This window comes from Larimichthys crocea, chromosome XIX, assembly GCF_000972845.2.
Source record: "Larimichthys crocea isolate SSNF chromosome XIX, L_crocea_2.0, whole genome shotgun sequence".
NCBI classification, from domain to species: domain Eukaryota; kingdom Metazoa; phylum Chordata; class Actinopteri; family Sciaenidae; genus Larimichthys; species Larimichthys crocea.
The window spans coordinates 7,942,155-7,957,348 of record NC_040029.1 but is presented as its reverse complement, the minus strand read 5'-3'; the positions used below and the strand labels follow the sequence as shown (position 1 = coordinate 7,957,348).

At 40.9% G+C, this 15,194-nt stretch overlaps 1 protein-coding gene across 1 annotated transcript in view; it reads right to left on the bottom strand.

Annotated features, from left to right (window-relative positions):
* Positions 1-8,305: 8,305 nt before the first annotated feature.
* LOC113748276 (fibronectin type III domain-containing protein 5-like) overlaps positions 8,306-15,194 on the bottom strand; it is a 29,167-nt gene continuing 22,278 nt past the window's right edge. The window contains exons 3-7 of the mRNA XM_027291356.1: positions 13,670-13,771; positions 11,785-11,887; positions 10,766-10,855; positions 10,423-10,589; positions 8,306-9,118 (exon numbers count right to left, since the gene is read on the bottom strand). Of these exons, the coding sequence (XP_027147157.1) occupies positions 9,077-9,118; positions 10,423-10,589; positions 10,766-10,855; positions 11,785-11,887; positions 13,670-13,771 (504 nt within the window). The 3' untranslated portion in view covers positions 8,306-9,076. The remainder of the gene's footprint in view (positions 9,119-10,422; positions 10,590-10,765; positions 10,856-11,784; positions 11,888-13,669; positions 13,772-15,194) is intronic.

The window sequence follows — 15,194 nt, the reverse complement described above, 5'->3', positions numbered from 1 at the left end:
ACAGACAAGACGTGGATATGTGGTATGTTACAATTAGTTTCATTTATTTGTTTTATTTGATATTTTTCTTGTTAAATTACCAAATACAGAAGCTTAAAACATTTCTACTGCTGCTAAATAAGTCAATTATGCATGTGTTTATCAATAATTAATTAACTTTTTTGATAATAGATTAATTGTTAGTCGTTTTTCAGGCCAAATCCAGCTTCTCAATGTGAAGATTTGCTGCTTTTCTGTTTTATATCATCATAAATGTAATATTTTCATTTTAAGATGTCACTTTAGACGTTTTTTTTTACACTCCAAATGATTAGACAAATTATTTAGATTATATATTAAGATTAACTGATATCCTCACAAATATTCATTAGACAAGGTAGTTTAATAGCAAAGGCACGTTAAATAGCAATTTATTATTATTATTATTATTATTATTAACATGTTTAAAGATAGAATTTACATTTTAGGCTGTATTTAGTTGACGATTACATGAACATACACAAACAAACCACTGACCATAACACATTTAATATCTACTGCAAATAAAACGACACAACGATGTTCTGTTTTGTTGTTGTTGTTGTTGTTGTTGTTGTTGTCCTTGCTTTTTATATATATATATATATTTTTTTTTTTTTTAAATGATGCATTTAAGTTATTTATTTCCTAGAAATGGATATATAGAAAGAAAATTTTGATCTTGGGAAGTACGTTTATTTTCTTTTACAAGAGATAGATTAGAAGGTCAGTACTACTCTCGTTGGTAAAGAGAAGTTAGTTCCGTTAGCTCTGTTGGTTCCATTAGCTCTGTTAGCTCTGTTAGTTCCGTTAGCTCTGTTGGTTCCGTTAGCTCTGTTAGCTCTGTTAGTTCCGTTAGCTCTGTTGGTTCCGTTAGCTCTGTTAGCTCTGTTAGTTCCGTTAGCTCTGTTGGTTCCGTTAGCTCCGTTAGCTCTGTTAGTTCCGTTAGCTCTGTTGGTTCCGTTAGCTCTGTTAGTTCCGTTAGCTCTGTTGGTTCCGTTAGCTCTGTTAGTTCCGTTAGCTCTGTTGGTTCCGTTAGCTCCGTTAGCTCTGTTGGTTCCGTTAGCTCTGTTAGTTTCTTTTTAATTTGTTAGTTGAGTTAGCTCTTTTAGTTATGTTAGCTGCTAGTTCAATTAGCTCTGTTAGTTCCTTTAGCCAATTTCTCTTCTTAGCTTCCGCCATCAATGTCCTCTAAGGTCTCTTCTCCTCTGCCATTATTAGCTCCAGTTCTGGCACAACACCGGCTCCGCTCCCTGTCTGCATTCCCCTGCGTCCTGGGCCTGTAAACCTCCTCTTCCCAGTGGACTAAAACACCTGTGGTACAAACACTAACACTCCCCCTAATAACAAACTGAGTTAACATTAGCTAACAGCAGCTACAGTTGGCAGCAGTTTACTTCACTGTCCATCAGGAAACTCTGTAAATCAGAGTTCTGCCTCACTGCTGACCCCTGTTGATTAGAGCAGCTTCTTAATTTAAGCAAAAGTACGAACACGTTCTCTGTCTCCATGTAACGCTGCAGGTGGAGTTCAGAAGGATTTAGTTTCCTCATAAGTGAGTCCTGTCTGTCTCTAACTGTAAAACACTGTGTCAGGTTACACTCGGATCGGTTCTCACAAGGATAGAAGTACACACACACACACACACACATTAAACTTTCTCCGTCAGCTGCCTGCAAACCGGCTGAAAAACAGCCTTTTCTCCCTAAAGGTCACACTGAGATTTGAATGACAGCTTTAAGTCCTGCGCTCATATTACAATCTGCAGTGGAGACGTCCGCACTGCGGCGCCTTCCTGGGAAAAGGCCGCGAGAACGAAGGGGGGAAGCAATTAATTGTAATGAATAATGGGACAAATCTGGTTGGCATATGACCGCCAGTGCTCTTTTTTTTTTTTTTTTTCTCCAGAGAATTAGGATGCCAATACCAGCCACACAGAGGTGTCTGCCTTGCACACTAATTGAAAAGTGTGAGGATGATGGGGGGTGGTGTCAGCCGATGTCTTCATCCAGTTCTTCATTCAAATACAGATTTGACTTCTTCGTTTTGGAGCAGTTGTTACCTGAAATACGCCTCAAACAAGCCAACATATTCAACCCCAGAAGAAATATTTGACCAGCCTCTAAAATATTTTACTATGTATTCACTGTGTTTTTTTCTTCCAATATGATGCAACTTTTCTGGACTAAAATGGTCAAATTATTCGTCAAACGTCCACTTGGGGCTGGCATCAGGTCCACTAGTCCATTAAACGACGATATGTTTGTGGGATTCATTTAATGAAAACAAATTTAATGATATAACAAAGTGGACATGTTGGTAATAAAAAAAAGCTTTCTCTTCTAAAGCTCCTCCTGAGCTGCTTCATTTCAGATCTCCCAAAAAATGTCCGCCCACTCAAAGTCACTCAAAGCCAAGCGACATTCAAGCGAACGCCTCGCCGTGTGAAAGGGAGCATTGTTGCCAGGCAGAAACCTCATCACGGCACACAATCTGAGGAAGCTCTTCATGAAGAGTCCGCTTAATTTTCACCGCGTAGGAGGAATCGGAATGAGCTGCCGTCACGAAAACACACAGTGACGGCTGTTTGGTGTCGGCCGGCGCCAGTTGGACACATTTTGAGACAAACAGCCTTTGTTTTACGGTGCAGAGAGGAATCTTTGCTGTATCGATGGTCATACTCGTCTTCGTTGGCTTGTTTGGGTTTGATTGGCAGGTGTCCATTGAAATGCAGCTGAAAGAGCTTCCTGTCTGCACTCTGATGGGCACAAAGCCAGTGAATGACCCAGGTAAATGTCAGAACACCTTTCAAAATGGGTTTTTGTTCGACTAGAGTGGCCCAGAAAGGGCTGAACCATTATTTCATTATTTTTTGAGGGTGTCAGTGTTTTTGGTCACCGTTTCCGGACCTCAGGCACCTCAGAGACTCGATTTTAAACTTGTTGGTTGTCATTTTAGTGCTTCATGTTTCAAAAACAGCCTCTTATTATATGGCTTTCACTTGTAATTAATCTAGGCAGACCAAATAGAGATACAAATTCAGTCCCTCACCTGCCCTCTCCCATATCAATATTTGAACTTTTACTCTCTTCCAAGAGGTCAATGTGATTAATTCCTCACTTAATTATCATCTTATTTACCATAATTATTGGCTGAATTAGTTAAGTTGTTGTGGGGGACCGCCTGGTCCTGGCGCTCTTAACGCACAGTTCTAATTAAAACTCATCAAAACATCATTATATTGAGACAACTTGTTTACGGAAACTGCAGAAGAACGGCTGATCGTTTCCCACTCATCAGTTTCTAATTACAGAAACACTCAAGTTCACGGTGCCCGGGAAGGTGTTAACACCGCCAACGCATGCAAAGCATGGCCGGATTATCGGTGAGGGGGGTCATGGGGCCAAAATGAGCCTTCAGAACACAAACTGAAGGATTGAACCAACAACCCCTTGGTGTTAAACATCAGACAGCACCACTACACCACCGTGGAAAGGTTTCAAATAGCTGGTTTGCATGTGTAGAGATTGCTGCAGCTCCATGATACAAAGACGTCTTTGACACAATGTCCTCTTGTTGAAGTCTCTGTGGCCCAACAGTTAGCCTGCTGACTCTGGACAAAGGTTGTGGGTTCAAATCTCAGTTAATGTGTTCAAACCAATCTGCCAATATAAGAGTGAGAAAACCTGTTGGTCCATCGAACCCTGGTGAAAAAAGACAATTCTCTTCAAGCTTTCCAGTCGTTCCTTTCAGCATGGCCCTCAAATTTGCTCCAAGTCTTGAATCCACGTTCTCAAATCTTCCAACGAGGACTTTATCTCCCTGAGCTATGGGACTTGAAGTACTTGCACTGTCCTTCTTTGACACACTCTTTCTTTAGAATATAGATCTTCAAAACTGGGGTTTCAACTTATATTCTCACTCCTCACATCCGCACTCCAACAGTGTGAGCCATTTTATTAAATACCTGAAGATCATTTCTTGGACCTAATGAGTCTTTGTTTGCTTTCAAAACTCAAAGAACATTTCAGGGATTGAACCCATAATCCTTAAGCTTCGGGGCAGCACTGCAGCACTGTGAGCTTGTCAACAACAGATATCAACAGATATCAAGACTTCTTTCTTTTTCTATTGACTTTTTCTTCTGATCTAACTGACACAGAAGGAATCTGTCCTTTGGTTGGATTATTTAACACTCTAATGGGTCTTCAAACAAGGTGCCGCACCTTACACAAATGAATCCACCTCTTTGTGAAGGTTTTATGTCTTCCTCTAGGTGTTGGGCTCCTAAACTATTCGACCATTGAACCCGCAACCTCAAAACTTCTAAACAGTTCTTACACCTTGACCCTTTCAGCCACACTCTATTTGTAAATGGAACCCTAAACCCAAGAACTCCACCCTTGGACTTTAACACCTGAGCTCAGCTGTTTGTCCTACTTTTGACTAATGAAAGTAGATGTTCTTATTTGTTGTTGCTTTTCTTAACAAGGGTTGGCATCCTCAGCTGTTCCCAGAAAAGCCGTCAGAGACCAGCTTTAAGTGTGAAGTGGGTGGTGTAGCTGTGTTGTCGAACGAACTTCACAAAGCACCAACTGCAGCGTCGAAGAACTGGTTCAAAACTCGTTGTACCTGTAATTAAACGTGCAACCTTTTACTTAGAGATATTTGTAGGAAAAGCAGCTTTCAAGTTCATTGTGGCTTATTTGTTAGATTTACGAAAAGGACACCTACAACTCCTCCCGAAAACAACTCCTTATTTTTGTTAATTTAATCTTAAAAGGTGAGTGTAAACTGAAGCTAAGTTGAAGATCACAACTATGCAGTAGATGTGGAGACATTTCAGAGATAAGAGAAACACTCCTGGCTTCCTTTCACCTTGTCTTAAATGTCACATTACTGTACAGTACTTTGAGTAAAAGTATGCGCCAAACTATGATTTTCTCTCCACAGAACATTCCGACAAAAAGGAAAGACACAATTTGCCACCCTGCACCCCTTTGTTCTCACCCATCACCACTTAATGACTTCTTTAAATGTCACAGTGGAGGGTGCTGTTAGATACGTCGGATTAAAATCTCATTAACTCAGAATGAGATCCTCCAGTACCTGCACTCGGCTCCGATGTTTCCTCCATTCCCTTCAAAATAAATCAGACTGTAAAGGCAGCACAACATTAAAGAAGAGGATTTACCCACAGTCAATGATTCAGTCAAAAGCACTTCATCGATCTCGCTGGCGGCTTCTTCTTCTTCCCTCTTTTCCCCTCAATATTGCCTCGGACTCGTCACAAACTCCCTCGGAGCATCGGAGAAGATGACGAGCCCCGGGCAAGCTGTGATATTTCAGTCTGTCGGCGAGGGTGACCTGCCCTTTACATCACCTCTCGCTAAGGATCCTTCCTTTCCTGCCTTTTGTTTCCCGCTTGAATAAAGACAAAATACAGCGGGAACATATTTTACTTTAAACTCTGAAGGTCAAAGAGCGCCCGCAGTGTCAGATCAGGAAGTCCTTCCTGTGACCTCTGACCCCGGGAAGCCCTAAAGGTGCAGCTCATGCTCACTGTGGGGTGAACGGTGACATTTGGCTCTATTCAAATGAACCTGAAATATATGCAGCCCTTTGAGAAACCATGCATACGTTACCCTGGCATTGTTCCTCGTCTGTTTTCCTGCTGACCACCTCCACCTGCAGGGGAAGCCTGCACGCTTTCACTGCGAACTGTATGCAGTGGAGCTCAGCAGGGGGAACGTGAAATGTGGAGAGCAGCTGAGCTGAATATATAATTTTTATATTTAATAAACAAGCAAGAGTTCGCTAGATAAAGCCAGAACCTGATGAGCTAAAGGTTAAAGATAAAAACTCACATATGATTCACATATTTTTATACTTTTTGTGACTTCATCATTAATAGTTAATCTGGCATAATTTTAATGGTAGCAATAAATTGTCCTGTTTACATTCCCAGACATCCAAATTATGGGAATTGTAGTTCCAAAACGTAACTTATCAACCCAAATAGAAGTAAGACAGTGATAATAGACCACATTAATCAATATTAACATGAATTAATTCTATGTTTGTGTCTGTTGGGGGTTGGTATAATCCAAAATGTCAAACAGTTCCTTCAAGATTTGTGACATTTAACCTCTTAATTGCAGTGACACTTCATTTTCTACTTAACAGAAGCAGATGGTTATTCATAAACTCGTATTTTGTACAAACGCAGAAGATAATTATGCTTATTTTAGTTTTTTTAGTGCCAAAAAATGGATTTGGATGCCATTTTCTTCATATACAGCGTGTTGATGACAAAATGTCCCAGTGATCTCGGACTTACACCTTTGGCGGACGCAAAAATCACTCAATGCTAAATCTTTGTCTTATAAATCCTTCCAGATGCAGATGCACAGACACAACCTGCATCTGATGGAGCTGTGGCGCCACCTGTTGTCCAAACCACATATCTAATGTTACAACATATTAAAGAATCTGCACAGTTGCACAAATGTCTCTGACATTGCTCCTTTCAATCAATCAGATATGTGCAGAGATAATGACTCAAAACGATCAGTGATTAAGATGACACTCACGGTATTGCTTTATGTGTTAATCATCCTAATGCACAGCTCTAACACTACTACCACAAGAGTTCTTTCATTTTTATTGAAACTGGAGAATACAGACTCAGAAATTATAATCAGGGGGGTTGGATTGGATCCAAAAGAAAGAGTGGAAACTACAGGTGATCAAACATGTGGACCTATAGCTCAGTTTGGTAGAATGCTGCTTGTAAGCGGTGAAGTCATGGGTTCGAGTCTTATGAGGTGCAGTGGCTTTTGAGGTCTGTGTCCAAAAGGAAGAGTGTAAACCATGAGAAAAAACATCACCACCTATGTGGGCCAATAGCGCAGACTGGTAGAGCGCTGCTTGGGGTTTCTGAAGTCGTGGGTTCGAATCTTATGAGGCCCAGTCGGTTTTGAAGGCCAACACCCAAAGTTTAGACTTAAGAGCGCTCACGGTGAAGGCCTGGCAGCAAAGGGTATCCGGTGGTGTGGTGGATTAGTTTCCGAACCCGAAAGGCGCAAGTGGTGAAAGCGCCGGTTCGAATCCCAGTCGGTACCTGGAGTTGGGTGGCAGTGGAGGGGTGGGGAGGGGGGTGGTCCCTCCCCTGTTTCCAGAGAGGTATAAATAGGGGGTTATACTACTCAACAGCACGTCTGGCTGACAGTTTACTGAGGCGGGGGGAGAGGGGGGGGAAGGGACGGGAGAGGAAAAGGAAGAGGCGGGGACAGGAAGAGGAACAGGGAGAGAAGCGAAGCGACCGAGAAGAGCAGAACCAGAACGAGAAGAGAAGCAACGCACCAGGACGAGAAGAGAAGAGAAGGAAAGAACGAGAAGAGAAGCAACAGAACCAGAACGAGAAGAGAAGAGAAGGAAAGAACGAGAAGAGAAGCAACAGAACCAGAACGAGAAGAGAAGAACCAGACGCAACAGAACGAGAAGAGAAGAGAAGAGAAAGAAAGAACGAGAAGAGAAGAACCAGACGCAACAGAACGAGAACGAGAACGAGAAGAGAAGAGAAGAGAAGCAACACAACAGGACGAGAACGAGAAGAGAAGCAACAGAACCAGAACGAGAAGAGAAGCAACAGAACCAGAACGAGAAGAGAAGCAACAGAACCAGAACGAGAAGAGAAGAACCAGACGCAACAGAACGAGAACGAGAACGAGAAGAGAAGAACCAGACGCAACAGAACGAGAACGAGAACGAGAACGAGAAGAGAAGAACCAGACGCAACAGAACGAGAAGAGAAGAGAAGAGAAGCAACACAACAGGACGAGAACGAGAAGAGAAGCAACAGAACCAGAACCAGAAGAGAAGAACCAGAACGAGAAGAGAAGCAACAGACGCAACAGAACGAGAAGAGAAGAACCAGACGCAACAGAACGAGAACGAGAACGAGAAGAGAAGAACCAGACGCAACAGAACGAGAACGAGAACGAGAACGAGAAGAGAAGAACCAGACGCAACAGAACGAGAACGAGAACGAGAAGAGAAGAGAAGAGAAGCAACACAACAGGACGAGAACGAGAAGAGAAGCAACAGAACCAGAACCAGAAGAGAAGAACCAGAACCAGAAGAGAAGAACCAGAACGAGAAGAGAAGCAACAGACGCAACAGAACGAGAAGAGAAGCAACAGACGCAACAGAACGAGAAGAGAAGAACCAGACGCAACAGAACGAGAAGAGAAGAACCAGAACGAGAAGAGAAGGAACACAACAGGACGAGAAGAGAAGGAAAGAACGAGAAGAGAAAAAAGTAACTAAGAAAATCAGTAATTCAGAAATTGAGTTGAATTGACTCAATTCACTGATTTGATTTGTTACATTTAATGAGTTCAGAGAACGATCAGATGGACATTCAAACATTTAGTCCTCATTTTAAGACTTTATAACAAGATAAAAATGGGAAATTATGAGTTGATTTAAATAAACTTTTACACCATCATCCTGTACATTCAACATTTGAATTCCTCTTAAATTATTTCCAGTTTGACCTATGTACATATTCTAATTACATATAATACATGTGTTTGGATGTTAGTACTGTACATCTAATTATTGACGATGAGATGTAATGTAAACAAATGCAGAGGTCACAACATCGCACTCTTGCATTCATGTGTCTTTGTGAGATGATTCATTCATTGGATGCAGACAGGATTTGGCACATGGTTGGCCGACATGCTGGCAAATATTCACAGTTAGTCTCTGACATTGGAGAGAAGGAGATAAACAAAAAATAATAATAATACAAATATACAGCAGGAAGTAGTTTGAGTTCCTGTAGTAGGTCTGTGTTCAGATCAGCTGAAGAAGCCAGTGTTCTGCCACTAGAGGGCAGTAGTCATCCACTTTTCTTTTGATGTGCTCCTTACTTTGATTTTACAATACATTCTCAGTCTGGTCTATAAACTCTCCTCAGGCTCGCTGCTCAATCGGATCCACCCGTCTGCGTGCTCCTGGCGAGCCTCAAAAAGCAACATCCAGACCTCTAGACTCTAATGATGCTGATGGAGGAGGAGGCTCTGTGGAGCTAGACGAAGAAGAAGGAGACATAAACATGAGTCATAAACAGAGAGGGCCGCATGTATAAACATGACTCATATACAGGAAGACACAACGTGGGACGTTTTCTCATGCACTGCCACGTGAATTTATGCAATTAACATACGATGTGTGAGAGATTTATGAACGAATCATTGACCTCTGAGCGTGTCTGACATTTAATACACTAACTGCTCCCAAAGGGCCGCGGTCAGACTCGGTTCAACTTCTTATTTAATTACATTTTTCTGTATTTTGGCTGAAAAATTAGAAGAAATTCTTGAGGGGGCACTTTTTTGTAAAATGAATCATGCTTGGCACATCTTGTTCTGTTGCTATTGTTCAACTTGTCTATGCCTCTGGGCGTCTTGTGCCAAAACAACAAACTTCTAAAGGATTTAGCCAGAAGCATTATTTTAATTAACACTGGGTCATATTTAAACTTTTAATATTTAGGTCACTAGTGGAGCCAAATTATATTCAAACCAACAGAGAAACAAAGAAACAAACTTTCCAAAAATACCAAACACATTTGACACTTTTACACTTGATAGACCAAATAATCGATTAACGAAAATGAAAATAATCCTTAGTTGCTCTAACACTTCCTCTCACGTTATGTCGAAGAATCTCTCCAAATGATAGATAAAACCAGCAGAGATTGTAAGTGGAGGTGAAATGATTAAAAAACACTTCAGCTCCAAACAGGAAAACAGGAAAAGAGAAGCTCTGTGAACAGTCTGTATGTGAATAGTTGCTTTTTCACTACTGACTGGCTGGTGTCTGTTATCCGAGTCATTAAGGTCATCTAATTTCCTGTGTGAACGACAGTCGTCAAGGTCACCAAAATGCTATATATTTCAGTTTTCACCAGTGATGCGTCGGACTGCCTCTACGACTGTATTTACATGTGTCTTAATGATGCATGTTCACAAGTTGTTAACAGACCCGACTCGCTTCAAACTCCAGTTTACCGTCACATCCTGCTCACTTTTAATGAGCATGTCAGCGCAAAGATCCAACAGCAGTAAACCCAGCAAGCATCTGCAGCTTGTTCTCTCTGTTTCCAGCTTGGTTGTTTTATATTTAGCCGTGATGGCAGCAGCTCTGGTTGCTAGGAGATATCTGATGCAACTACAAAGGCTCTTCAGAAGAAACAAAATAGTCCTGGCAGCCAAGGATGATCATGCATTATAGAGAAGGGGTGCAACAAAATGAGGCGCTGTGGAGAAGAGGAGTATTAGGATGGAGTTTTCTTAATGAAGTTCATGGATCGGAGAAGAAATTAGTCACCCTGCTGCTGCGTACAGCTCCGTTGTGGTAGACTGGCGAGCTGCCAGCCGAAGCGTTGTAGTAGGAGGAGGTGGCTCGGACCAGCGGCCTCTTGGCTTTCTCCTTAGTGCTGTTGGAGTCGTTGTCTTTTATGATGTCATACTGTCGGCAGAAGAGGGCGATGACGGCTTGGGTGGAGGACGAGCGTGGAGAAAGAAAGAACATCGTCAAACACGAGGAAGAAGCAGAAGAAGCAAAGAGTGTCTTTGCAATGTGCTGACCTACATTCAGCATCCAAATACACCCAGACACATCCATACACCCACACATGCATATAAATGCACACACACACATCCAGGCTGACCTGCCCACAGCAGCAGCACAGTGGTGATAATGAGCAGCTCTCCTGTCTGTAAGTGAGGAGTCATTCCGAGACCTTCCATCGCTGGTTCATCTGAGGAGAAATAAACATTCGTCAAACTTTATTAGCAACGACAAAACATGTCAAAAAGATGTTTGTTTATGTGCGTGTATGATTATTTTTTAAATTGGGCACCTTCAACAATGCCCAGAAGGGGAAGTTAGACAGGCCAGAGCATTAACTAAACCATAAACACAAACAAACATAAATATTAAATTAAAGTCTGAGCAGTGCAAGTAAAATGGGGCAACCTCCGCCGCCCTGCAGTTCCTCAAACGTCCACTTGAGGCTGGCTCCAGAAGTGAGTCAGTCTCCATAAGTCCCCATGTTAAAATGTCCAAAAGAAATAAACATGTTTACAGCCTGGTACAAAAAACAGTTTTGGTCTCTGTAGCTAATTTCCCCGTTTATGACAACTGTACTGAGGGTGAATTTATATACAACTCACCTGTTCACATTATATTAACTGTTACAAATAACTTTGTTTGAGTAACCAGGCATCGTTCAGTCTGCCTCAGTTCCAGCAGTAATACGAAGTCCATGTTTTATGCAGTCTATGGTCAAAACCAATCAAAGATATCTCAGAAAACAAGCAAATATCACGTCATTCATAGATGTATATAGATGTAGCAAAAGATTTACTAAAGTATTTACTCACTTACTTCTAGCTCTCAGCAAGGTCAAGAAGATGGTTTTATTTGGTCTTTTTTTAGTCCAAATTAAGATCTGGAAAGTGCACAGGCAAACTACATCTCCATCAATCTAATGATGGAGATGTAGTTTGCAGAGAAATGGTTTAACTTGTGCATGAATATGTATTTTTGCTTTTTCCTCTTAACAATTTGCATTTTAGGGTGATAGATTGAGAGACTTGGACTGTTTCAAATCTGTTTTGAATAAGAAACAAGTTGGCGTTTGGTGTGTGTGTGTGTGTGTGTGTGTGTGTGTGTGTGATTAATTACGGTGGTCCAGGACTCCGGCTGGATAATGGTCGCTCCTCTCCAGAGTCCTGAAGTGGACTGCACGGCTGGGTTGGCTGTCACCATTCAGCCCAACAGACTGCACCTAAAAACATCAACAAAAATCAGATTTTTTATTCATGTTTAAGGAAATACTGAAGATCAGCTGGCATTAACAGAGGATGATGTTACATAACAATGACAAGAAACCGACTCGCTGGGGTATATTATCAAGCAAATGGTGCTTGGGTTTTTTGGCTGGGATCTTGAATGACCTCTGGAGGACGAACAGTACTGTGAGTGTAAAGCAGACTGAAAGCTTGGGGGATAAAAGAGGGGATATAGATTTGAGCTAAAAACTCATTTGGGGCCTTTCTTTGGGACTGAGGAAGGTGGAAATCCATCCACATACGGCGCTACTTGCAAGAAATAAACAAGTTTCACGGTGTATTTCTCATTCAACAGATTATTGAGGTGTATCTGGCAGCTACAGTCAGATTTGATAACAAAAAATATTAAGTTCAACAATCACACGGGGGAGAAATCCATCACAGAGGCACAATTAGATCCACAAGACGCCGCTGTCTATGCCTACGCTTTGAACCCAAAGGTTGAATGCAAATAGTTTTCTATAATTCAAAAGGAAAGTTTGCACCAAACTCCACGCAGATATTTCAGACTTCCTGTCCTCTACGGGAAGGTCGGAGGTGAAAGGTTTATATTTCCAGGCTCCGACGCTTGCGAGGCTTCACCGCGTTGCTCAATGACATCCTCCATGTGCTGACGAGCACATTTAGCTGAGTCCTCCAGCTGAAGGACAATCTGTATCAGTCTATTAAACTATAATGGATTATAAAAAGGTTAATAGAGTCCTGATAATGGAGTCACATTAGATACAACTCATTCAGAGAGTGCTGGCTTTTGATTTCAGCTCGAGCTGTAATAACTAATAACTTTGCCATAAAAAAGTGATACCAATGTTTGTTAATCACACTCTGAGAGAGATTTAATAAGAATAAGACTTTGTTTCTAAAATTTTATCTTTTGTCAAATGTTCCTTCATTAAAGCTGCACCGCAGACATCTGTCTCCATGACAACCAATCTGCTGAGGAAAACCACACAACAGGGCTGAAAGCTCCGGAAAGAAATAATAATATATTTAATAATATAGTCTTTTTTTTTGGTTTGTTTCAACATTATTAAAACATCAACAGCTAAACCAGCATTTATTTTTTTAGAATTTTAATAAGTGTAACTTAACGCTACTTTGCAGTTACTTTACTTAACCATTACCTTGTGGTTATTTTGAGGTTGTTTCTTTACGTTACTTTACGTTACTTTGTGCTATTTTGCGGTTACTGTAGTTAAGGTTAATGTAACCTTAAAGGTTACTTTACGGTTACTTTACAGTTACTTTATGCTACTTTACTTTTACTTTGTGGTTACTTTACACTACTTGACCGTTACTTTACATTACTTTACCTTTTTTTTTTACAGTTGCTTTATGGTTATTTTACATTATATTTTTGTTCATTGTTACTTTGAGGTTACTTTACTTCATGGTTACATTACGTTACTTTACAGTTACGTTTCCACCAGATCACAGCCGTGCTGATGTTCAGTATAAAATCTCTCTCTCTCTCTCTCTTGAGTGATATTGCTTTATTATTAATGACTATAGCCGTAGTCTGAGTGGCTTATTAATAGTTTATTGGGTCCTGAGAAGCCCACATCTCTTTATTAATACCAAGTTAAATGCTTCATGAACTGTTAATTGACTTGTATGATATAAACCTGCCTTTTGGTAATCAACAAATCAGATATTTACTCTCTGCCTCAGTCACCATGGCGGCTTTTTAAAGCGAGATAGGTGTGTGTTTGTGTCACCTGGACGCTGTAGTGTGTGTCCTCATCCAGGTCCCACAGCACACACCAGCGGCTGGACGTGTTCACCTCTCGGATGGAGCGTTGCATCAGGCCGTCCTGCCTCTGTGGACACACGACGCAGTGCAAACACATGAATATGCATGCTCATGCACTCACTTAGCATGTAAATGAAATCATGGGAATTCAACATTTTCAGATCATTTGACTTCCTGATAGAAGTAAGGGTGAAACGTCTTATCTAGTCTTGTCTTCTGCAGGTGTAACCTCACTAACCGGGACGCCAGATGCCGAGTTTAACATTTGATTAACTGATTTATCATTATTTCATGATTTTAAGACAGAGGTTTTGAATGCAAACAGAAATCTCTGCTGCAACAAGCAGCTTCAGCTCATAAAAATTCAGCTCAAATACTCACTGTCCCAGAGGGGGGAATTAGGGCTGCAGGCAAGGTAACACCAGCGATCATCATTTGGAAGAAACAGAGAAACACATGTATAGGCAGATGTACTCTGCCAGTGCAAAAATATAAATAAAAATCAGCCTTCAAGACAGAAAACATGTTTCAGTATTGTTTATTGAGCTCGGATGAACTGATTTTAACCTGAAGACCAGAAAGTTTGCTATTTATAGTATGACATTTTGGAAATGTCACCACTTAAACATCTGCAGAATCTGCAGTCTGGGTATGATAACCCAGGAGTATGTAATGCTTTAGGGCACAAACCTCCAACTATGATTTTTGTGAAACTGGATCATAATTTGTAGAGAAAATGTTTTCTGGTTTTCCCTCTGATCAACTCTGTGATTTACAGAGTTTCCTGATGGACAGTAAAGTAAACTGCTGCCAGCTGTAGCTGCTGTTAGCTGCTGTTTTAGTTTCAGACCTGCTGATGAGTACAGATCAAAGTCCTTTTACAGAGGATGTTCAGTCCAGAATAACTTCATTGTGAACCTATTCATAGGTCAGAAAACTGGACTTGAAGCACTCAGACAAAATCAAAAGCATGTACTTTTATTTTAAATGGTTCAGTAAACTTAGACAACTTTTTTTTTTGGACATTGAAATGTAGACTGCAGTTTTTCCACCAACAGACTACCATCCATCCAGTGGTGGGCGTTAAAGTCTAGTTTAGACTAAGACATGGGTTTCTCGTAAAGTAAATGTGGCTCTTAAGAACTAAAAGCTGAGGAAGAGTCAATAAATAGAAGGGCCATCAGGACGCTCGAGGCTCTCCAGATGTCTGAAACACCAGAGTCAAAGTGGTGTTTTCAGCTCTTCTGGCAGTGCTGGAAGCAACGAGTCAGTAATGAAGGTTTAATGGCACTGAAAGAACATTATATATAATATCTCTACGGGGTTAAAAGGGTTGTAAATCAATACTGGTGACTCAGCTGTGATTTTTTTTTCTCTTGAGCAAAAACTAAAGATTTAAAAATGCTGCTTAAGCAACTGCCATTAATTTATCAACCAAAAATCGTTTATTCTTCATATATTTGACATCCCATTTCTATCCAATATATATA